Genomic DNA, 26016 nt, shown 5'->3' on the forward strand with positions numbered 1-26016 from the left:
TCATGCCCAAGCGACTTCGTAGAGGAACCATTCCACTGAGTATGCTGGGAAGTAAAAATTAGGGTTTTAAAAATATCTTATTATGGTTGGTTTCAATTGTCAAATTCAGGAACATATAAGTAGGTTTCTATGTTTTCTTGGTGATAATATTAAAATACAAAAAATTTAAGATATTTAACTATACATTTACCTTTAAAGTAGTTTTTGTTGTCGGTGTACTCTTCGTAATTTTGCAATTACAAGAGCAAATATCCTCATCAGGATCAATTACGCAAGTACACAAACAAATCGGTTCTTCGGAAGTTTCAGTAGTTCCAGTTGTTAGCACATCTGAAGTCTCGGTCGTAGGAAATGTTGTAACTGCTGTTTTACTTGTATTTACTAAGAACGAGTTTGTAGTTTTCCTACTGGTGTATTCAGTTTTTTCACTATTCATTGTGGTTTTCTTAGAGCTCGTAACATCCGAGTGTATGAATATACTTGTCGATGATAATTCAGAATGAGGGCTAAGCGTATGTTTTGACTGATTTTCATCTGGTTTTGATATTAGTGTTTCAGTATTAGATTTTTGTTCTGGATAACTTTTTAGTGTAATTTCTGACTCCTTATACATAGCAGATGTGCGTATTGTCACGATTCCTTTTTTACTAAATTCATCTGAGTTTAAATTCGTTGTTTGCAATTGTTTAGTAATAGCGGAATTTGTGACACTGGCAATAAAAGAAGGGAATTTATTTGTCTGCTGCCCTTGTTCCATAGCTTTTGATTTATCAGATTTTGTTGTTCGAATTTTAGTTGTCGTGGTTTTTATTTCTGGATAAGTAAAACTTTGTAATGTATTTTCTGATCCTATATCGGTTGTATAATCTACAGAATTTACATTCGTGTCTGTTGTTATAGTTCCGGTATCCCCAAATATTGTAGTAAAACTCTTATAATTATTCATTGACTTCGTTAGGTCCCTTGTTACACTTTGTGTTATTAGTCCTACTGCACTTAATATTGTACTTGAACTTTTTGTTAGGTTACTTGGTTGAGGTATTATTTCATCTTCTGCACTCGAACTTTGAAATAAACTGATAGATGTCGATTGAGGTAGAGATTTCGAGAACTCACTTGTCCCCTTTACAATTATTTGATCTTCTTGTGCATTAGAAATCGAAATGTGCGGGTGAGCAATCGATAGTGTCCTTGTATCTTCTTGAGATGTTTTATCTTCATCTACACTTTGTCTGGAAAATATACTTTTAGTTTTAGTACTTAATTTAGGAAGTGATGTTGATAATGTCCATGGCAATTCAGTTATTTGATTTTCTTTTGCACTGGATTCTTGGTATGAAATGCTTTCTTCTGTTGTGGATTGGGGTAAAGATTTGGAAATTTCTATAGTTTCCTTTTGCATTGTTTGATTCTCTGCACTCGAAACTGTAACTAAACTATTTTCTGTTGACCCTGATTGAGGGAACGAAATCGATAGTGTCGTTGTATCTTCTTGAGATGTTTTATCTTCATCTACACTTTGACTGGAAAATATACTTTTAGTTTTTGATTGAGGAAGTGATGTTGATAATATCCATGGCACTTCTGTCATTTGATTTTCTTCTGCACTGGATTCTTGAAGTGAACTGCTTTCTTCTGTTGTAGATTGTTGTGGGAGAAAAATCGATAGTGTCCTTGCATCTTCTTGAGATGTTTTATCTTCATCTACACTTTGACTGGAAAATATACTTTTAGTTTTAGTACTTAATTGATGATGTGATGTTGATAATGTCCATGGCAATTCAGTCATTTGATTTGCTTTTGCACTGGATTCTTGGAATGAAATGGTTTCTTCTGTTGTGGATTGAGGTAAAGATTTTGAAATTTCCGTAGTTTCCTTTTGCATTGTTTGATCCTCTGCACTCGAAACTGTGAGTAAACTATTTTCTGTTGCATATGATTGAGGGAACAAGATTGATAGTGTCCTGGTATCTTCTTGAGATGTTTTATCTTCATCTACACTTCGACTGGAAAATATACTTTTAGTTTTAGTACTTAATTTAGGAAGTGATGTTGATAATGTCCATGGCAATTCAGTCATTTGATTTTCTTTTGCACTGGATTCTTGGAATGAAATGCTTTCTTCTGTTGTGGATTGGGGTAAAGATTTGGAAATTTCCATAGTTTCCTTTTGCATTGTTTGATCCTCTGCACTCGAAACTGTAACTAAACTATTTTCGGTTGAACCTGATTGAGGGAACGAAATCGATAGTGTCGTTGTATCTTCTTGAGATGTTTTATCTTCATCTACACTTTGACTGGAAAATGTACTTTTAGTTTTTAATTGAGGAAGTGATGTTGATAATGTCCATGGCAATTCAGTCATTTGATTTTCTTTTGCACTGGATTCTTTGAGGGAAATGCTTTCTTCTGTTGTGGATTGAGGTAAAGATTTTGAAATTTCCGTGGATTCCTTTCGCATTTTTTGATCCTCTGCACTCGAAACTGTAAGTAAACTATTTTCTGTTGCATATGATTGAGGGAACGAGATTGATAGTGTCCTTAGATATTCTTGAGATGCTTTATCTTCTTCTACACTTTGACTGGAAAGTATACTTTTAGTTTTTAATTGAGGAAGTGTAGTTGATAGTGCCCATGGCACTTCTGTCATTTGATTTTCTTCTCCACTGGATTGTTGAAGTGAACTGCTTTTTTCTGTTGTAGATTGTTGTGGGAGAGAAATCGATAGTGTCCTTGCATCTTCTTGAGATGTTTTATCTTCATCTACACTTTGACTGGAAAATATACTTTTAGTTTTTAATTGAAGATGTGATGTTGATAGTGCCCATGGCACTTCTGTCATTTGATTTTCTTCTGCACTGGATTCTTGAAGTGAAATGCTTTTTTCTGTTGTAGATAGTTGTGGAAGAGAAATCGATTGTGTCCATGTATCTTCTTGAGATGTTTTATCTTCTTCTACACTTTGACTGGAAAATATACTTTTAGTTTTTAATTGAGGAAGTGATGTTGATAATGTCCCTGGCACTTCTGTCATTTGATTTTCTTCTGCACTGGATTCTTGAAGTGAAATGCTTTTTTCTGTTGTAGATTGTTGTGGAAGAGAAATCGATGGTGTCCATGTATCTTCTTGAGAAGTTTTATCTTCATCTACACTTTGTCTGGAAAATAAACTTTCAGCTTTAGTACTTAATTTAGGAAGTGATGTCGATAATGCCCATTGTAATTCAGTCTTTTGATTTTCTTTTGCACTGGATTCTTGGAAGGAAATGGTTTCTTCTGTTGTGGATTGAGGTAAAGATTTTGAAATTTCCGTGGATTCCTTTTGCATTGTTTGATCCTCTGCACTCGAAACTGTAAGTAAACTATTTTCTGTTGCATATGATTGAGGGAACGAGATTGATAGTGTCCTTGTATCTTCTTGAGATGTTTTATCTTCATCTACACTTTGACTGGAAAATATACTTTTAGTTTTAGTACTTGATTGAGGAAGTGATGTTGATAGTGTCCATGTCACTTCTGTCATTTGATTTTCTTCTGCACTGGATTCTTGAAGTGAAATGCTTTTTTCTGTTGTAGATTGTTGTGGAAGAGAAATCGATTGTGTCCATATATCTTCTTGAGATGTTTTATCTTCTTCTACACTTTGACTGGAAAATATACTTTTAGTTTTTAATTGAGGAAGTGATGTTGATAATGTCCCTGGCACTTCTGTCATTTGATTTTCTTCTGCACTGGATTCTTGAAGTGAACTGCTTTCTTCTGTTGTAGATTGTTGTGGGAGAAAAATCGATAGTGTCCTTGTATCTTTTTGAGATGTTTTATCTTCTTCTACACTTTGACTGGAAAATATACTTTTAGTTTTTGATTGAGGAAGTGATGTTGATAGTGCCCATGGCACTTCTGTCATTTGATTTTCTACTGCACTGGATTCTTGAAGTGAAATGCTTTGTTCTGTTGTAGATTGTTGTGGAAGAGAAATCGATACCGTCCTTGTATCTTCTTGAGATGTTTTATCTTCATCTACACTTTGTCTGGAAAATATACTTTTAGTCTTTAATTGAGGAAGCGATGTTGATAGTGTCCATGGCATTTCTGTCATTTGATTTTCTTCTGCACTGGATTCTTGAAGTGAACTCCTTTCTTCGGTTGTATATTGTTGTGGGACAGAAATCGATACCGTCCTTGTATCTTCTTGAGATGTTTTATCTTCATCTACACTTTGTCTGGAAAATATACTTTTAGTTGTAGTACTTAATTGAGGATAAGATATTGATGGTGTCCATTGCACTTCTGTCATTTGATTTTCTTCTGCACTGTATTCTTGAAGTGAACTGCTTTCTTCTGTTGTAGATTGTTGTGGGAGTGTAATCGATAGTGTCCTTGTATCTTCTTGAGATGATTTATCTTCTTCGACACTTTGAGTGGAAAATATACTTGTAGTCTTTAATTGAGGAAGCGATGTTGATAGCGCCCATGGCACTTCTGTCATTTGATTTTCTTCTGCACTGGATTCTTGAAGTGAACTGCTTTCTTCTGTTGTAGATTGTTGTGGGGGAAAAATCGATAGTGTCCTTGCATCTTCTTGAGATGTTTTATCTTCATCTACACTTTGTCTGGAAAATATACTTTTAGTTGTAGTACTTAATTGATGAAGTAATGTTGATAATGTCCATGACAATTCAGACATTTGATTTTCTTTTGCACTGGATTCTTGGAATGAAATGCTTTCTTCTTTTGTGGATTGAGGTAAAGATTTTGAAATTACCGTAGTTTCCTTTTGCATTGTTTGATCCTCTGCACTCGAAACTGTAAGTAAACTATTTTCTGTTGCATATGATTGAGGGAACGAGATTGATAGTGTCCATGTATCTTCTTGAGATGTTTTATCTTCATCTACACTTTGTCTGAAAAATATACTTTCAGCTTTAGTACTTAATTTAGGAAGTGATGTAGATAATGCCCATTGTAATTCAGTCTTTTGATTTTCTTTTGCACTGGATTCTTGGAATGAAATGCTTTCATCTGTTGTGGATTGAGGTAAAGATTTTGAAATTTCCGTGGTTTCCTTTTGCATTGTTTGATCCTCTGCACTCGAAACTGTAAGTAAACTATTTTCTGTAGCACCTGATTGAGGAAACGAAATCGATAGTGTCATTGTATTTGCTTGAGATGTTTTATCTTCATCTACACTTTGACTGGAGAATATTCTTTTAGTTTTAGTACTTGATTGAGGAAGTGATGTTGATAGTGTCCATGTCACTTCTGTCATTTGATTTTCTTCTGCACTGGATTCTTGAGGTGAACGGATTTCTTCTGTTGTAGATTGTTGTGGGAGTGTAATCGATAGTGTCATTGTATCTTCTTGAGATGTTTTATCTTCATCTACACTTTGTCTGGAAAATATACTTTTAGTCTTTAATTGAGGAAGCGATGTTGATAGTGTCCATGGCATTTCTGTCATTTGATTTTCTTCTGCACTGGATTCCTGAAGTGAACTGCTTTCTTCTGTTGTAGATTGTTGTGGGAGAAAAATCGATAGTGTCCTTGTATCTTCTTGAGATGTTTTATCTTCTTCTACACTTTGACTGGAAAATATACTTTTAGTTTTTAATTGAGGAAGTGATGTTGATAATGTCCCTGGCACTTCTGACATTTGATTTTCTTCTGCACTGGATTCTTGGAATGAAATGCTTTCTTCTGTTGTGGATTGAGGTAAAGATTTTGAAATTTCCGTGGTTTCCTTTTGAATTGTTTGATCCTCTGCACTCGAAACTGTAAGTAAACTATTTTCTGTTGCATATGATTGAGGGAACGAGATTGATAGTGTCCTTGTATCTTCTTGAGATGTTTTATCTTCTTCTACACTTTGACTGGAAAATGTACTTTTAGTCTTCGTACTTAGTTGATGGTGTGATGTTGATAATGTCCATGGCAATTCAGACATTTGATTTTCTTTTTCACTGGATTCTTGGAATGAAATGCTTTCATCTGTTGTAAATTGAGGTAAAGATTTTGAAATTTCCGTGATTTCCTTTTGCATTGTTTGATCTATTGCACTCGAAACTGTTAGTAAACTATTTTCTATTGCATATGATTGAGGGAACGAGATTGTATATTCCTGAGATGCTTTATCTTCATCTACACTTTGACTGGAAAATATTCTTTTTGTTTTAGTACTTGATTGAGGAAGAGATGTTAATAGTGTCCATGGCACTTCTGTCATTTGATTTTTTTCTGCACTGGATTGTTGAAGTGAACTGCTTTTTTCTGTTGTAGATTGTTGTGGGAGAGAAATCGATAGTGTCCTTGTATCTTCTTTAGATGTTTTATCTTCTTCTACACTTTGACTGGAAAATATACTTTCAGCTTTAGTACTTAATTTAGGAAGTGATGTAGATAATGCCCATTGTAATTCAGTATTTTGATTTTCTTCTGCACTGGATTCTTGAAGTGAACTGCTTTCTTTTGTTGTAGATTGAGGTAAAGACTTTGAAATTTCCGTGGTTTCCTCTTGCACTGTTTGATCCTCTGCACTCGAAACTGTAAGTAAACTATTTGCTGTTGAACCTAGTTGGGGTAAAGAAATCGATATTGTCCTTGTATCTTTTTGAGATATTTCATTTTCATCTACACTTTGTCTGGAAAATATACTTTTAGTTGTAGTACTTAATTGAGGAAAAGATGTTGATGGTGTCCATTGCACTTCTGTCATTTGATTTTCTTCTGCACTGTATTCTTGAAGTGAACTGCTTTCTTCTGTTGTAGATTGTTGTGGGAGTGTAATCGATAGTGTCCTTGTATCTTCTTGAGATGATTTATCTTCTTCTACACTTTGAGTGGAAAATATACTTTTAGTCTTTAATTGAGGAAGTGATGTTGATAGTGTCCATGGCATTTCTGTCATTTGATTTTCTTCTGCACTGGATTCTTGAAGTGAACTGCTTTCTTCTGTTGTAGATTGTTGTGGGAGAGAAATCGATAGTGTCCTTGTATCTTTTTGAGATGTTTTATCTTCATCTACACTTTGTCTGGAAAATATACTTTTAGTTGTAGTACTTAATTGAGGATAAGATATTGATGGTGTCCATTGCACTTCTGTCATTTGATTTTCTTCTGCACTGGATTCTTGGAATGAAATGCTTTCCTTTGTTGTAGATTGTTGTGGGAGAGAAATCGATGGTGTCCATGTATCTTCTTGAGATGTTTTATCTTCTTCTACACTTTGACTGGAAAATATACTTTCAGCTTTAGTACTTAATTTAGGAAGTGATGTAGATAATGCCCATTGTAATTCAGTATTTTGATTTTCTTCTGCACTGTATTCTTGAAGTGAACTGCTTTCTTTTGTTGTAGATTGAGGTAAAGACTTTGAAATTTCCGTGGTTTCCTTTTGCACTGTTTGATCCTCTGCACTCGAAACTGTGAGTAAACTATTGTCTGTTGCATATGATTGAGGGAACGAGATTGATAGTGTCCATGTATCTTCTTGAGATGTTTTATCTTCATCTACACTTTGTCTGGAAAATATACTTTTAGTCTTTAATTGAGGAAGCGATGTTGATAGTGTCCATGGCATTTCTGTCATTTGATTTTCTTCTGCACTGGATTCTTGAAGTGAACTCCTTTCTTCGGTTGTATATTGTTGTGGGACAGAAATCGATACCGTCCTTGTATCTTCTTGAGATGTTTTATCTTCATCTACACTTTGTCTGGAAAATATACTTTTAGTTGTAGTACTTAATTGAGGATAAGATATTGATGGTGTCCATTGCACTTCTGTCATTTGATTTTCTTCTGCACTGTATTCTTGAAGTGAACTGCTTTCTTCTGTTGTAGATTGTTGTGGGAGTGTAATCGATAGTGTCCTTGTATCTTCTTGAGATGATTTATCTTCTTCGACACTTTGAGTGGAAAATATACTTTTAGTCTTTAATTGAGGAAGCGATGTTGATAGTGCCCATGGCACTTCTGTCATTTGATTTTCTACTGCACTGGATTCTTGAAGTGAACTGCTTTCTTCTGTTGTAGATTGTTGTGGGAGTGTAATCGATAGTGTCCTTGTATCTTCTTCAGATGATTTATCTTCTTCTACACTTTGACTGGAAAATATACTTTTAGTTTTAGTACTTAATTGATAAAGTAATGTTGATAATGTCCATGGCAATTCAGACATTTGATTTTCTTTTGCACTGGATTCTTGGAATGAAGTGATTTCTTTTGTTGTGGATTGAGGTAAAGATTTTGAAATTTCCGTGGTTTCCTTTTGAATTGTTTGATCCTCTGCACTCGACACTGTAAGTAAACTATTTTCTGTTGCATATGATTGAGGGAACGCAATCGATGGTGTCCTTGTATCTTCTTGAGATGTTTTATCTAAATATACACTTTGACTGGAAAATATACTTTTAGTTGTAGTACTTAATTGATGAAGTAATGTTGATAATGGCAATTCAGACATTTGATTTTCTTTTGCACTGGATTCTTGAAATGAAGTGATTTCTTCTGTTGTGGATTGAGGTAAAGATTTTGAAATTTCCGTTGTTTCTTTTTGCATTGTTTGATCCTCTGCACTCGAAACTGTAAGTAAACTATTTTCTGTTGCATATGATTGAGGGAACGAGATTGATAGTGTCCTTGTATCTTCTTGAGATGTTTTATCTTCTTCTACACTTTGACTGGAAAATGTACTTTTAGTCTTCGTACTTAGTTGATGGTGTGATGTTGATAATGTCCATGGCAATTCAGACATTTGATTTTCTTTTTCACTGGATTCTTGGAATGAAATGCTTTCATCTGTTGTAAATTGAGGTAAAGATTTTGAAATTTCCGTGATTTCCTTTTGCATTGTTTGATCTATTGCACTCGAAACTGTTAGTAAACTATTTTCTATTGCATATGATTGAGGGAACGAGATTGTATATTCCTGAGATGCTTTATCTTCATCTACACTTTGACTGGAAAATATTCTTTTTGTTTTAGTACTTGATTGAGGAAGAGATGTTAATAGTGTCCATGGCACTTCTGTCATTTGATTTTTTTCTGCACTGGATTGTTGAAGTGAACTGCTTTTTTCTGTTGTAGATTGTTGTGGGAGAGAAATCGATAGTGTCCTTGTATCTTCTTGAGATGTTTTATCTTCTTCTCCACTTTGACTGGAAATTATACTTTTAGTCTTAGTACTTAATGCAGGAAGTGATGTTGATAATGCCCATTGTAATTCAGTCATTTGATTTTCTTTTGCACTGGATTCTTGGAATAAAATGCTTTCCTTTGTTGTAGATTGTTGTGGGAGAGAAATCGATGGTGTCCATGTATCTTCTTGAGATGTTTTATCTTCTTCTACACTTTGACTGGAAAATATACTTTCAGCTTTAGTACTTAATTTAGGAAGTGATGTAGATAATGCCCATTGTAATTCATTATTTTGATTTTCTTCTGCACTGGATTCTTGAAGTGAACTGCTTTCTTTTGTTGTAGATTGAGGTAAAGACTTTGAAATTTCCGTGGTTTCCTCTTGCACTGTTTGATCCTCTGCACTCGAAACTGTAAGTAAAATATTTGCTGTTGAACCTAGTTGGGGTAAAGAAATCGATATTGTCCTTGTATCTTTTTGAGATATTTCATTTTCATCTACACTTTGACTGGAAAATATACTTTCAGTCTTTAATTGAGGAAGCGATGTTGATAGTGTCCATGTCACTTCTGTCATTTGATTTTCTTCTGCACTGGATTCTTGAGGTGAACGGATTTCTTCTGTTGTAGATTGTTGTGGGAGTGTAATCGATAGTGTCATTGTATCTTCTTGAGATGTTTTATCTTCATCTACACTTTGTCTGGAAAATATACTTTTAGTCTTTAATTGAGGAAGCGATGTTGATAGTGTCCATGGCATTTCTGTCATTTGATTTTCTTCTGCACTGGATTCCTGAAGTGAACTGCTTTCTTCTGTTGTAGATTGTTGTGGGAGAAAAATCGATAGTGTCCTTGTATCTTCTTGAGATGTTTTATCTTCATCTACACTTTGACTGGAAAATATACTTTTAGTTTTAGTACTTGATTGAGGAAGCGATGTTGATAGTGTCCACGGCATTTCTGTCATTTGATTTTCTTCTGCACTGGATTCTTGAAGTGAACTGCTTTCTTCTGTTGTAGATTGTTGTGGGAGAGAAATCGATACCGTCCTTGTATCTTCTTGAGATGTTTTATCTTCATCTACACTTTGTCTGGAAAATATACTTTTAGTCTTTAATTGAGGAAGCGATGTTGATAGTGTCCATGGCATTTCTGTCATTTGATTTTCTTCTGCACTGGATTCTTGAAGTGAACTGCTTTCTTCGGTTGTATATTGTTGCGGGACAGAAATCGATACCGTCCTTGTATCTTCTTGAGATGTTTTATCTTCATCTACACTTTGACTGGAAAATATACTTTTAGTTTTAGTACTTAATTGATGAAGTAATGTTGATAATGTCCATGGCAATTCAGACATTTGATTTTCTTTTGCACTGGATTCTTGGAATGAAGTGATTTCTTCTGTTGTGGATTGAGGTAAAGATTTTGAAATTTCCGTTGTTTCTTTTTGAATTGTTTGATCCTCTACACTCGAAACTGTAAGTAAACTATTTTCTGTTGCATATGAATGAGGGAACGAGATTGATAGTGTCCTTGTATTTTCTTGAGATGTATTATCTTCATCTACACTTTGTCTGGAAAATATACTTTTAGTCTTTAATTGAGGAAGCGATGTTGCTAGTGTCCATGGAATTTCTGTCATTTGATTTTCTTCTGCACTGGATTCTTGAAGTGAACTGCTTTCTTCTGTTGTAGATTGTTGTGGGAGAGAAATCGATACCGTCCTTGTATCTTCTTGAGATGTTTTATCTTCATCTACACTTTGTCTGGAAAATATACTTTTAGTCTTTAATTGAGGAAGCGATGTTGATAGTGTCCATGGGATTTCTGTCATTTGATTTTCTTCTGCACTGGATTCTTGAGGTGAACTGATTTCTTCTGTTGTAGATTGTTGTGGAAGTGTAATCGATAGTGTCCTTGTATCTTCTTGAGATGTTTTATCTTCATCTACACTTTGACTGGAAAATATACTTTTAGTTTTAGTACTTAATTGATGAAGTAATGTTGATAATGGCAATTCAGACATTTGATTTTCTTTTGCACTGGATTCTTGAAATGAAGTGATTTCTTCTGTTGTGGATTGAGGTAAAGATTTTGAAATTTCCGTTGTTTCTTTTTGAATTGTTTGATCCTCTACACTCGAAACTGTAAGTAAACTATTTTCTGTTGCATATGATTGAGGGAACGAGATTGATAGTGTCCTTGTATTTTCTTGAGATGTTTTATCTTCTTCTACACTGTGACTGGAAAATATACTTTTAGTTTTTAATTGAGGAAGTGATGTTGATAATGTCCATGTCACTTCTGTCATTTGATTTTCTTCTGCACTGGATTCCTGAAGTGAACTGCTTTTTTCTGTTGAAGATTGTTGTAGCAGAAAAATCGATAGTGTCCTTGTATCTTCTTGAGATGTTTTATCTTCATCTACACTTTGACTGGAAAATATACCTTTAGTTTTAGTACTTGATTGAGGAAGCGATGTTGATAGTGTCCACGGCATTTCTGTCATTTGATTTTCTTCTGCACTGGATTCCTGAAGTGAACTGCTTTCTTCTGTTGTAGATTGTTGTGGGAGAGAAATCGATACCGTCCTTGTATCTTCTTGAGATGTTTTATCTTCACCTACACTTTGTCTGGAAAATATACTTTTAGTCTTTAATTGAGGAAGCGATGTTGATAGTGTCCATGGCATTTCTGTCATTTGATTTTCTTCTGCACTGGATTCTTGAAGTGAACTGCTTTCTTCGGTTGTATATTGTTGTGGGACAGAAATCGATACCGTCCTTGTATCTTCTTGAGATGTTTTATCTTCATCTACACTTTGTCTGGAAAATATACTTTTAGTCTTTAATTGAGGAAGCGATGTTGATAGTGTCCATGGCATTTCTGTCATTTGATTTTCTTCTGCACTGGATTCTTGAAGTGAACTGCTTTCTTCGGTTGTATATTGTTGTGGGACAGAAATCGATACCGTCCTTGTATCTTCTTGAGATGTTTTATCTTCATCTACACTTTGACTGGAAAATATACTTTTAGTTTTAGTACTTAATTGATGAAGTAATGTTGATAATGTCCATGGCAATTCAGACATTTGATTTTCTTTTGCACTGGATTCTTGGAATGAAGTGATTTCTTCTGTTGTGGATTGAGGTAAAGATTTTGAAATTTCCGTTGTTTCTTTTTGAATTGTTTGATCCTCTACACTCGAAACTGTAAGTAAACTATTTTCTGTTGCATATGATTGAGGGAACGAGATTGATAGTGTCCTTGTTTTTTCTTGAGATGTTTTATCTTCTTCTACACTTTGACTGGAAAATATACTTTTAGTTTTTAATTGAGGAAGTGATGTTGATAATGTCCATGTCACTTCTGTCATTTGATTTTCTTCTGCACTGGATTCCTGAAGTGAACTGCTTTTTTCTGTTGAAGATTGTTGTGGGAGAAAAATCGATAGTGTCCTTGTATCTTCTTGAGATGTTTTATCTTCATCTACACTTTGACTGGAAAATATACCTTTAGTTTTAGTACTTGATTGAGGAAGCGATGTTGATAGTGTCCACGGCATTTCTGTCATTTGATTTTCTTCTGCACTGGATTCCTGAAGAGAACTGCTTTCTTCTGTTGTAGATTGTTGTGGGAGAGAAATCGATACCGTCCTTGTATCTTCTTGAGATGTTTTATCTTCATCTACACTTTGTCTGGAAAATATACTTTTAGTCTTTAATTGAGGAAGCGATGTTGATAGTGTCCATGGCATTTCTGTCATTTGATTTTCTTTTGCACTGGATTCTTGAAGTGAACTGCTTTCTTCGGTTGTATATTGTTGTGGGACAGAAATCGATACCGTCCTTGTATCTTCTTGATATGTTTTATCTTCATCTACACTTTGTCTGGAAAGTATACTTTTAGTTGTAGTACTTAATTGAGGAAGAGATGTTGATGGTGTCCATTGCACTTCTGTCATTTGATTTTCTTCTGCACTGGATTCTTGAAGTGAACTGCTTTCTTCGGTTGTATATTGTTGTGGGACAGAAATCGATACCGTCCTTATATCTTCTTGAGATGTTTTATCTTCATCTACACTTTGTCTGGAAAATATACTTTTAGTCTTTAATTGAGGAAGCGATGTTGATAGTGTCCATGGCATTTCTGTCATTTGATTTTCTTCTGCACTGGATTCTTGAAGTGAACTGCTTTCTTCGGTTGTATATTGTTGTGGGACAGAAATCGATACCGTCCTTGTATCTTCTTGAGATGTTTTATCTTCACCTACACTTTGACTGGAAAATATACTTTTAGTTTTAGTACTTAATTGATGAAGTAATGTTGATAATGTCCATGGCAATTCAGACATTTGATTTTCTTTTGCACTGGATTCTTGGAATGAAGTGATTTCTTCTGTTGTGGATTGAGGTAAAGATTTTGAAATTTCCGTGGTTTCCTTTTGAATTGTTTGATCCTCTGCACTCGACACTGTAAGTAAACTATTTTCTGTTGCATATGATTGAGGGAACGCAATCGATGGTGTCCTTGTATCTTCTTGAGATGTTTTATCTAAATATACACTTTGACTGGAAAATATACTTTTAGTTGTAGTACTTAATTTAGGAAGTGATGCTGATAATGCCCATTTTAATTCAGTAACTTGATTTTCCTTTACACTGGATACTTGGAATGAAATGCTTTCTTCTGTTGTGGATTGAGGTAAAGATTTTGAAATTTCCGTTGTTTCTTTTTGCATTGTTTGATCCTCTACACTCGAAACTGTAAGTAAACTATTTTCCGTTGCATATGATTGAGGGAACGAGATTGATAGTGTCCTTGTATTTTCTTGAGATGTTTTATCTTCTTCTACACTTTGACTGGAAAATATACTTTTAGTTTTTAATTGAGAAAGTGATGTTGATAATGTCCATGTCACTTCTGTCATTTGATTTTCTTCTGCACTGGATTCCTGAAGTGAACTGCTTTCTTCTGTTGTAGATTGTTGTGGGAGAGAAATCGATACCGTCCTTGTATCTTCTTGAGATGTTTTATCTTCACCTACACTTTGTCTGGAAAATATACTTTTAGTCTTTAATTGAGGAAGCGATGTTGATAGTGTCCATGGCATTTCTGTCATTTGATTTTCTTCTGCACTGGATTCTTGAAGTGAACTGCTTTCTTCGGTTGTATATTGTTGTGGGACAGAAATCGATACCGTCCTTGTATCTTCTTGAGATGTTTTATCTTCATCTACACTTTGTCTGGAAAATATACTTTTAGTCTTTAATTGAGGAAGCGATGTTGATAGTGTCCATGGCATTTCTGTCATTTGATTTTCTTCTGCACTGGATTCTTGAAGTGAACTGCTTTCTTCGGTTGTATATTGTTGTGGGACAGAAATCGATACCGTCCTTGTATCTTCTTGAGATGTTTTATCTTCATCTACACTTTGACTGGAAAATATACTTTTAGTTTTAGTACTTAATTGATGAAGTAATGTTGATAATGTCCATGGCAATTCAGACATTTGATTTTCTTTTGCACTGGATTCTTGGAATGAAGTGATTTCTTCTGTTGTGGATTGAGGTAAAGATTTTGAAATTTCCGTTGTTTCTTTTTGAATTGTTTGATCCTCTACACTCGAAACTGTAAGTAAACTATTTTCTGTTGCATATGATTGAGGGAACGAGATTGATAGTGTCCTTGTTTTTTCTTGAGATGTTTTATCTTCTTCTACACTTTGACTGGAAAATATACTTTTAGTTTTTAATTGAGGAAGTGATGTTGATAATGTCCATGTCACTTCTGTCATTTGATTTTCTTCTGCACTGGATTCCTGAAGTGAACTGCTTTTTTCTGTTGAAGATTGTTGTGGGAGAAAAATCGATAGTGTCCTTGTATCTTCTTGAGATGTTTTATCTTCATCTACACTTTGACTGGAAAATATACCTTTAGTTTTAGTACTTGATTGAGGAAGCGATGTTGATAGTGTCCACGGCATTTCTGTCATTTGATTTTCTTCTGCACTGGATTCCTGAAGTGAACTGCTTTCTTCTGTTGTAGATTGTTGTGGGAGAGAAATCGATACCGTCCTTGTATCTTCTTGAGATGTTTTATCTTCATCTACACTTTGTCTGGAAAATATACTTTTAGTCTTTAATTGAGGAAGCGATGTTGATAGTGTCCATGGCATTTCTGTCATTTGATTTTCGTTTGCACTGGATTCTTGAAGTGAACTGCTTTCTTCGGTTGTATATTGTTGTGGGACAGAAATCGATACCGTCCTTGTATCTTCTTGATATGTTTTATCTTCATCTACACTTTGTCTGGAAAGTATACTTTTAGTTGTAGTACTTAATTGAGGAAGAGATGTTGATGGTGTCCATTGCACTTCTGTCATTTGATTTTCTTCTGCACTGGATTCTTGAAGTGAACTGCTTTCTTCGGTTGTATATTGTTGTGGGACAGAAATCGATACCGTCCTTGTATCTTCTTGAGATGTTTTATCTTCATCTACACTTTGTCTGGAAAATATACTTTTAGTCTTTAATTGAGGAAGCGATGTTGATAGTGTCCATGGCATTTCTGTCATTTGATTTTCTTCTGCACTGGATTCTTGAAGTGAACTGCTTTCTTCGGTTGTATATTGTTGTGGGACAGAAATCGATACCGTCCTTGTATCTTCTTGAGATGTTTTATCTTCATCTACACTTTGACTGGAAAATATACTTTTAGTTTTAGTACTTAATTGATGAAGTAATGTTGATAATGTCCATGGCAATTCAGACATTTGATTTTCTTTTGCACTGGATTCTTGGAATGAAGTGATTTCTTCTGTTGTGGATTGAGGTAAAGATTTTGAAATTTCCGTGGTTTCCTTTTGAATTGTTTGATCCTCTGCACTCGACACTGTAAGTAAACTATTTTCTGTTGCATATGATTGAGGGAACGCAATCGATGGTGTCCTTGTATCTTCTTGAGATGTTTTATCTAAATATACACTTTGACTGGAAAATATACTTTTAGTTGTAGTACTTAATTTAGGAAGTGATGCTGATAATGCCCATTTTAATTCAGTAACTTGATTTTCCTTTACACTGGATACTTGGAATGAAATGCTTTCTTCTGTTGTGGATTGAGGTAAAGATTTTGAAATTTCCGTTGTTTCTTTTTGCATTGTTTGATCCTCTACACTCGAAACTGTAAGTAAACTATTTTCCGTTGCATATGATTGAGGGAACGAGATTGATAGTGTCCTTGTATTTTCTTGAGATGTTTTATCTTCTTCTACACTTTGACTGGAAAATATACTTTTAGTTTTTAATTGAGAAAGTGATGTTGATAATGTCCATGTCACTTCTGTCATTTGATTTTCTTCTGCACTGGATTCTTGAAGTGAACTGCTTTTTTCTGTTGAAGATTGTTGTGGGAGAAAAATCGATAGTGTCCTTGTATCTTCTTGAGATGTTTTATCTTCATCTACACTTTGACTGGAAAATATACTTTTAGTTTTAGTACTTGATTGAGGAAGCGATGTTGATAGTGTCCACGGCATTTCTGTCATTTGATTTTCTTCTGCACTGGATTCTTGAAGTGAACTGCTTTCTTCTGTTGTAGATTGTTGTGGGAGAGAAATCGATACCGTCCTTGTATCTTCCTGAGATGTTTTATCTTCATCTACACTTTGTCTGGAAAATATACTTTTAGTCTTTAATTGAGGAAGCGATGTTGATAGTGTCCATGGCATTTCTGTCATTTGATTTTCTTTTGCACTGGATTCTTGAAGTGAACTGCTTTCTTCGGTTGTATATTGTTGTGGGACAGAAATCGATACCGTCCTTGTATCTTCTTGATATGTTTTATCTTCATCTACACTTTGTCTGGAAAGTATACTTTTAGTTGTAGTACTTAATTGAGGAAGAGATGTTGATGGTGTCCATTGCACTTCTGTCATTTGATTTTCTTCTGCACTGTATTCTTGAAGTGAACTGCTTTCTTCTGTTGTAGATTGTTGTGGGAGTGTAATCGATAGTGTCCTTGTATCTTCTTGAGATGATTTATCTTCTTCTACACTTTGAGTGGAAAATATACTTTTAGTCTTTAATTGATGAAGCGATGTTGATAGTGTCCACGGCATTTCTGTCAGTTGATTTTCTTCTGCACTGGATTCCTGAAGTGAACTACTTTTTTCTGTTGAAGATTGTTGTGGGAGAAAAATCGATAGTGTCCTTGTACCTTCTTGAGATGTTTTATCTTCATCTACACTTTGACTAGAAAATATACTTTTAGTTTTAGTACTTGATTGAGGAAGTGATGTTGATAATGTCCATGGCACTTCTGTCATTTGATTTTCTTCTGCACTGAATTCTTGAAGTGAACTGCTTTCTTTTGTTGTAGATTGAGGTAAAGACTTTGAAATTTCCGTGGTTTCCTTTTGCACTGTTTGATCCTCTGCACTCGAAACTGTAAGTAAACTATTTGGTGTTGAACCTAGTTGAGGTAAAGAAATCGATATTGTCCTTGTATCTTTTTGAGATGTTTCATTTTCATCTACACTTTGACTGGAAAATATACTTTCAGTTTTAGTACTTAACTTAGTAAGAGATGTTGATAGTGTCCATGGCACTTCTGTCATTTTATTTCCTTCTGCACTGGATTCATGAAGTAAACTGCTTTCTTCTGTTGTAGATAGTTGTGGGAGAAAAATCGATACCGTCCTTGTATCTTCTTGAGATGTTTTATCTTCTTCTAAACTTTGACTGGAAAATATACTTTTAGTCTTCAATTGAGGATGCGATGTTGATAGTGTCCATGGCATTTCTGTCATTTGATTTTCTTCTGCACTGGATTCTTGAGGTGAACTGATTTCTTCTGTTGTAGATTGTTGTGGGAGTGTAATCGATAGTGTCCCTGTATTTTCTTGAGATGTTTTATCTTCATCTACACTTTGACTGGAAAATATACTTTTAGTTTTAGTACTTAATTGATGAAGTGATGTTGATAATGTCCATGGCAATTCAGACATTTGATTTTCTTCTGCACTGGATTCTTGGAATGAAATGCTTTCTTCTGTTGTGGATTGAGGTAAAGATTTTGAAATTTCCGTAGTTTCCTTTTGAATTGTTTGATCCTCTGCACTCGACACTGTAAGTAAACTATTTTCTGTTGCATATGATTGAGGGAACGCAATCGATGGTGTCCTTGTATCTTCTTGAGATGTTTTATCTAAATATACACTTTGACTGGAAAATATACTTTTAGTTGTAGTACTTAATTTAGGAAGTGATGCTGATAATGCCCATTTTAATTCAGTAACTTGATTTTCCTTTACACTGGATACTTGGAATGAAATGCTTTCTTCTGTTGTGGATTGAGGTAAAGATTTTGAAATTTCCGTTGTTTCCTCTTGCATTGTTTGAACTTTGGCACTCGGAATTTTAAGTAAACTGTTTGCTACTGTAAATGATTGATAGACAGAAATCGGTGATGCACTTGCTGTTTCACCGTCCGAGGCTTCTGAAGTGCTTCCCTTAGGGTTGCATTCGCAGATACACGAGTCTTTTCCTATTTCAAATTGGCAAGTACAATCACAGCCATGAAAACGTGATTGTTTAAACTGAAAACTAGATATTGTACTTAAAAAAGGTAAAGACATTGACTGTTGCTCCTTTTCCTCTAGCGTCAACTGACCTATTCCTGTGGTCGGTATTTTTAGTAGTCCACTAGATGTTGTACTCAATTGGAGTGGAGATTTTGATACCTTTCCTACTTCGTCTTGCTTTGTGTGATCTTTCTCTGTGGTTGAAATGTTGATTAGACCACTTAATACTGTGCTTAATGGAGGAACAGATTCCGATTGATTTTCCATTTCGTTTTGGGATGTTTGATAATGCCCTGTACTCGAAATTGGTAATGATGTCGATAGATTTGTAGTTTTCTCTTTGGTATTTGTATTTTCTAGTGTACCTTCATGTGAAGAAAGCTTTGAAGACTCTTCGCTTGACTTTATTTGGCTTTCTGTTAAAATAGATACATCAATAGAAATGGGATCTGTCATACAGTTGCATGTACACGAGTCATTTCCTTGTTCTAATAGGCAAGTGCATTCGCAAACATTATGTGTCGATGGTTTACTGTTTGTCATGGGCCCTTTTATTTCCAAGGATGAGAGCTCCGATGGCATTGTGGTTTTATTACCAGTAACACCAGCTCCTTTAGTTGTGATGTCTTCAATACTGAAGGGTTCTGGATTCGCCTCTGTGAGTAAAGAAGTACCATTTCCTTCCTGTTTTGGGATATTATCTTTCACACTGTGGATTTCTTCATTCGTTGCTGTGGGTGATGACGGGTTGGATCCACTTGCCGTGACTTCTGAAGTGCTCCCTTTTAGGTTGCATTCGCAGATACACGAGTCTTTTTCTATTTCCAATTGGCAAGTACAATCACAGCCGTGAAAACTTGATTGTTCAAATTGAAAACTTGATACTGTACTTAGGAAAGGTAAAGACTTTGACTGTTGCTCATTTTCCTCTAGCGTTAAGTGGTTTATTCCTGTGGTCGGTATTTTTAGTAGTCCACTAGATGTTGTACTCAATTGGAGTGGAGATTTTGATAAGTTTTGTACGTCGTCCAGCGGTGAGTGACTTTTGTCTGTGGTTGAAATGTTGATTAGAGCACTAAATACTGTGCTTAATGGAGGTACAGATTCCGATTGATTTACCATTTCGTTTTGGGATATTTGATAATGCCCTGTACTCGAAATTGGTAATGATGCCGATAGATTTGTAGTTTTCTCTTTGGTATTTGTATTTTCTAGTGTACTTTTATATGAAAAAAGCTTTGAAGAGTACTGAAGATCTTCGCTTGACTTTATTTGGCTTTCTGTTAACATAGATACATCAATAGAAATGAGATCTGTTATACAGTTGCATGTACACGAGTCATTTCCTTGTTCTAATAGGCAAGTGCAATCGCAAACATTATGTGTTGATGGTTTACTGTTTGTCATGGGCTCTATTATTTCCAAGGATGAGAGCTCCGATGGCATTGTGATTTTATTACCAGTAACACCAGCTCCTTTAGTTGTGATGTCTTCAATACTGAAGGGTTCTGGATTCGCCTCTGTGAGTAAAGAAGTACCATTTCCTTCCTGTTTTGGGATATTATCTTTCACACTGTGGATTTCTTCATTCGTTGCTGTGGGTGATGACGGGTTGGATCCACTTGCCGTGACTTCTGAAGTGCTCCGTTTTTGTTTGCATTCGCAGATACACGAGTCTTTTCCTATTTCCAATTGGCAAGTACAATCACAGCCGTGAAAACTTGATTGTTCAAATTGAAAACTAGATATTGTACTTAAAAAAGGTAAAGACATTGACTGTTGCTCCTTTTCCTCTAGCGTCAACTGACCTATTCCTGTAGTCGGTATTTTTAGTAGTTCACTAAATGTTGTACTCAATTGGAGTGGAGATTTTGATACCTTTCCTACTTCGCCTTGCTTTGTGTGATCTTTCTCTGTGGTTGAAATTTTGATTATACCACTAAAGGTGCTTAATGGAGGTACAGATTCCGATTGATTTCCCATTTCGTTTTGGGATATTTGATAATGCCCTGTACTCGAAATTGGTAATGATGCCGATAGATTTGTAGTTTTCTCTTTGGTATTTGTATTTTCTAGTGTACTTTTATATGAAAAAAGCTTTGAAGAGTACTGAAGATCTTCGCTTGACTTTATTTGGCTTTCTGTTAACATAGATACATCAATAGAAATGAGATCTGTTATACAGTTGCATGTACACGAGTCATTTCCTTGTTCTAATAGGCAAGTGCAATCGCAAACATTATGTGTTGATGGTTTACTGTTTGTCATGGGCTCTATTATTTCCAAGGATGAGAGCTCCGATGGCATTGTGGTTTTATTACAAGTAACACCAGCTCCTTTAGTTGTGATGTCTTCAATACTGACGGGTTCTGGACTCGCCTCTGTGAGTATAGAAGTACCATTTCCTTCCTGTTTTGGGATATTATCTTTCACACTGTGGATTTCTTCATTCGTTGCTGTGGATAATGACGGGTAGGATCCACTTGCCGTGACTTCTAAAGTGCTCCGTTTTTGTTTGCATTCGCAGATACACGAGTCTTTTCCTATTTCCAATTGGCAAGTACAATCACAGCCGTGAAAACTTGATTGTTCAAATTGAAAACTTGATACTGTACTTAGGAAAGGTAAAGACTTTGCCTGTTGCTCAATTTCCTCTAGCGTTAAGTGGTTTATTCCTGTAGTCGGTATTTTTAGTAGTCCACTAGATGTTGTACTCAATTGGAGTGGAGATTTTGATTCCTTTCCTACTTCGCCTTGCTTTGTGTGATCTTTCTCTGTGGTTGAAATTTTGATTAGACCGCTAAAGGTGCTTAATGGAGGTACAGATTCCGATTGATTTACCATTTCGTTTTGGGATATTTGATAATGCCCTGTACTCGAAATTGGTAATGATGCCGATAGATTTGTAGTTTTCTCTTTGGTATTTGTATTTTCTAGTGTACTTTTATATGAAAAAAGCTTTGAAGAGTACTGAAGATCTTCGCTTGACTTTATTTGGCTTTCTGTTAACATAGATACATCAATAGAAATGAGATCTGTTATACAGTTGCATGTACACGAGTCATTTCCTTGTTCTAATAGGCAAGTGCAATCGCAAACATTATGTGTTGATGGTTTACTGTTTGTCATGGGCTCTATTATTTCCAAGGATGAGAGCTCCGATGGCATTGTGATTTTATTACCAGTAACACCAGCTCCTTTAGTTGTGATGTCTTCAATACTGAAGGGTTCTGGATTCGCCTCTGTGAGTAAAGAAGTACCATTTCCTTCCTGTTTTGGGATATTATCTTTCACACTGTGGATTTCTTCATTCGTTGCTGTGGGTGATGACGGGTTGGATCCACTTGCCGTGACTTCTGAAGTGCTCCCTTTTAGGTTGCATTCGCAGATACACGAGTCTTTTCCTATTTCCAATTGGCAAGTACAATCACAGCCGTGAAAACTTGATTGTTCAAATTGAAAACTTGATATTGAACTTAAGAAAAACATTGACTGTTGCTCCTTTTCCTCTAGCGTTAAGTAGCCTATTCCTGTAGTCGGTATCTTTGGTGGTCTACTAGATGTTGTACTCAAGTGGTGTGGAGATTTTGATACCTTTTCTACGTCGTCTAGTGTTGAGTGATTTTTGTCTGTGGTTGAAATTTTGATTAGACCACTAAATACTGTGCTTAATGGAGGTGCAGATTGCGATTGACTTCCCTTTTCCTTTTGGGTTTTTTCATATGGTTCCCCTGAGGGTTTTTGGAATGTTGTTAAAAACTTTCTTGTTTTCTCTTTGTAATTTTCATTTTGCTGTGTACTTTTCTGAAGATCTTCGCTTGACTTTATTTGGCTTTCTGTTAACATAGATACATCAATATAAATGGGATCTGTCATACAGTTGCATGTACACGAGTCCTTTTCTTGTTCTAATAGGCAAGTGCATTCGCAAACATTATATGTTGATGGCTTACTGCTTGACATAGGTTCTATTATTTCCAAGAATGAATGCTCCGATGGCTTTGTGGTTTTATTACCAGTAACACCATCACCCTTAGTTGTGGCATCTCTAATACTAAAGAGTTCTGGACTCGCCGCTGTGAGTAAGGAAGTACCATTTGGGGCATAATATTTCATGCTGTGGAGCTCTCGATTTGTTTCTGTCAGTAATGACTGGGTAGATGCACTTGCCGTTACACTTTTCGTGTCGTCTGCAGTGCTATCTATAAGGTTACATTTGCATATACACGAATCTTTGCCTGCTTCCAATTTGCAAGTACAATCGCATACATCAGGACTGATTGATTTTGTACTTAGCAGAGGTAAGGTTTCAGACTGTTTAATTTTTTCTGTTGGATGATCTCTTTCTGTGGTCGACATTGTGAGTAGAGCACCGGGCAGTATACCAACCTGGGATGAAGCCTTTGGTTGTTGTACTACTTCCTTTTGAGGTGTTATTGAATTTATGTGGTGTATAGGTTTTGATAGTTTCGTTGTTTCTGTTCGTGTCAATAGATCTTTTTTCGTATTCGGCTGCTCTTTCATCGTCGAAAATGGCATTGAACTACCGAATATAGAACGCGACTCTGGTAGAACTTCCGAAAGTTCTGTTATTGCACTGTCTGTTATTGCACTCAACTTTAGTAGAGATTCCAATCGATTCGATGATTTTTGAAATTGACCTATTTCTGTAGTGGAAAATGGTGACACTATACTCGAGTTTTGCTTTTCCTCACGAGTAAGTTGATCCTTTTCCGTTGGTATTATTGCAGCTTTTTTCGTAGTCGAAATGTGTAATGAAGGCCCTGACATTTGATTCAACCGAAGTGGAGTTTTAGATTGTTTCGTTCGCTCAATAGTGGTTTCAATATGTGCACCAGTTGAACATTCTATACATTCAGGTGATGTATATCCAGTTAGATCTGAGTTCGGTTTAGGAGCGCTCCTGAAAGTTGTTGTTTCATATTCATATATAATCATTGTTATTATTTCTGTAAAGTAGTCAAATATGATTATCTTTTCATCTGAAACTGGCGACTCAATTGTTGTTGCGATGTATTCACTTTTCGGGTATTTTATACTAGCACTTGATGGTGATACAAAGTCAGAGCACTCCTCACATCCTTCCTCCGATGAGGAATTTGTACTCATTACCTCAGTTAAATCAGTGCAAAATTCGCAGATGGAGTCTGGACTTGTTGTTGTATCAATCGAAATTCTTGGCTTTGTTGCTAATATGGAATTGCTTGTACTAGGCGGCATGATTTCAGTTGATACCAATTCAGAGCATGCTATACAGATTTCTTCCGAAGAGGGAGATATCTCTGTGCATAGGTCACAGGAGGTGCTTGAAATTTCTGTAGTATCTTTAGGAGAGTTATATGATTGATTGATTGTATTAAAAACTGCTTCATGCTCCATAATATAATTTGAAACATACCGTACAAATTTATTACTGACTTCAGTATGAGTAGATTCATTTAATACGTTTGAGCTTAGAGAAGCACATTCCTCGCAGGTTTCTGCAGAATCGAAAAGATTTGTTGTTTCATCTAATGCTTCAGAGCACAATTCACAAGTTGAAGTTGAGTCCGAAATTGAAAAATTTATTGCATTGATTATTGGAGTCGTTTCCATTTGTAACAATCTTTGGTTTCTGGCATATCTCACTAAATTCTGCATTCTTGTGAATGTTGAGGGAAAAGTGTCCTTAATGGGTTCAATCGATCTGGTATTTTTCAATTGGGTATTGCTGATGTTTTTTCTTTTAACTATATGATTTAATTTGCGTTCTTTGCTTATGGACATTGTTAAGTTTTTCCATACATGTATATATTTATCTTTCAAATTGGTTTCATTATGTATTTTCAATAGTTCTCGTGAAGCGAAATTTTTTCTGTTATTTTTTAAATAGTCTAAATTATCGGATAGTTCGGGTGTTTCGGTTGCCGACAAATATTCAAAAAAATCAGCTTTTCTCATTTTGTTTGCTTGCACTTCCTCTAGAGGCATATTTAATATTAAAATCCTTCGTTTTTGAATCAATAAAAAGAATCGTAGTATTCTTGAGTTAAGGTGAAGCGTTTGTTTAGCCAGTTTGAGGTCCATTGAATTCCATAATTTGTTAGCAATAATCCAACTGCTCATTTTTTGAAAATGTTTACATTTAAATTGGGGATTTTGCACCTTAGAATACATTTTTAATGTTATCAGTTAACTACAAATACTTTATTTTCCACAAAACTCACCCTTTCCGAACGACTTTTTATATATATATTTCCAAGTAGGTTCCTTGCGCTTGGAAAAGATTCAATTATGAATTCAAATAAAATGCATCGCCTTAAAGTACTTTTCTTACTTATAAATAGCATAAAACACTGTAATTGTTTTCTATTATCTAAGGTCTGCAGATTTTTAAGGACTATGGCACTCCGCGAAAAGTTTTCTGTTCTTGTAATACGACTTAATGACACGACTAATTTTTTTTCGTAATTTTTACTTAAAAGTCTTTTCTTAAAAATCAGTTCTTGGTTTAACTCTATATACGGTTTATTAATTGATTTATCCGTATTAAGCTTGCTGATCATGGAGTTACCTATTCGTAGATTATGTTTGAAGATATCGTCCGTTAAATATTTCTGGATTAATTAAATTTGTTGACTTAAAGGATATTGTTTTTAATTCAGTCTCACAACTTACCCATAATAAGTGATAGTTCCATGCTGGAAAATGGTTGAAAACTGTATTCCGCCAGCTTAGAAGTGTATTTAAGAAGTTTGTTTGATAAATACTTTTAAATGTGGTTTCTGAAGTAATCTTGGCCTTCATGAACTTATAATTATCAATGTAGTGTGCACAGCATTTTTTATTAGGTTTATTATTTAATGATATATTGCCCATTTTTCGAAATCGATTGGTTGGCCTAGTATTATTAAAGTCAGCAAAACATGTATCATGCGAAGCCAATGGTTTGAATAAATATAAGAAAAAGGCAAAGTTCAGATTAGAATCTGGATCCTTAACGCAAAGTATTCTTTTCGGATTATATATGTGTCCTGTAAATAAAAAAAATTGGGGATTTTTGCAATCAGATATTTGGTTACGCACCTGCGAAAATATAAATAACAAATGCGAGAGTTATCCAAAAACCGGTTAATAACTGCATTATGAAGCTTACTTTATAAATTGTGTTTTCACTTTTGCTAGAGGTAAAACTGGCAAGGTTTTCATTGATAAATAATTATTTTAAATTTGCATTTTTATGCCCCATTATTTCAGAACAGACGCTTAAATGCAATTTGTTACAACTCTCAACTACT

At 35.1% G+C, this 26016-nt stretch overlaps 2 protein-coding genes across 2 annotated transcripts in view; one reads left to right on the forward strand and one right to left on the reverse strand.

The window, feature by feature from the left end:
• On the reverse strand, positions 1–25862 carry LOC26527003 (mucin-12). The gene is made up of 10 exons (XM_026981959.1): positions 25805–25862; positions 25397–25752; positions 24138–24883; positions 23499–23843; positions 22793–23372; positions 21742–21958; positions 19252–20751; positions 4287–19011; positions 1030–4235; positions 1–44 (listed from the first exon to the last, which is right to left on the reverse strand). The coding sequence occupies exons 1-10, from the start codon at positions 25860–25862 to the stop codon at positions 1–3; spliced, it is 21777 nt and encodes a 7258-aa protein (XP_026837760.1).
• LOC6550515 (ras GTPase-activating protein 1) overlaps positions 1–26016 on the forward strand; it is a 52748-nt gene that overhangs the window by 10525 nt on the left and 16207 nt on the right. The gene's annotated exons all lie outside the window — the stretch shown is intronic.

Source organism: Drosophila erecta, unplaced genomic scaffold (genome assembly GCF_003286155.1).
Source record: "Drosophila erecta strain 14021-0224.00,06,07 unplaced genomic scaffold, DereRS2 tig00000126-arrow-pilon, whole genome shotgun sequence".
NCBI lineage: Eukaryota > Metazoa > Arthropoda > Insecta > Diptera > Drosophilidae > Drosophila > Drosophila erecta.

What these genes read in the sequence shown, in the direction of transcription:
- LOC26527003 (XM_026981959.1), bottom strand. Translation starts at nt 25,862, where the DNA reads ATGCAGTTATTAACCGGTTTTTGGATAACTCTCGCATTTGTTATTTAT. An exon ending in GTACTTCCTTACTCACAGCG is followed by an intron (nt 21,959 to 22,792) that starts GCGAGTCCAGAA and finishes TTACTCACAGAG; the next exon opens with GCGAATCCAGAACCCTTCAG. An exon ending in AAAAGGGCCCATGACAAACA is followed by an intron (nt 19,012 to 19,251) that starts GTAAACCATCGA and finishes TTTCGAGTACAG; the next exon opens with GGCATTATCAAACATCCCAA.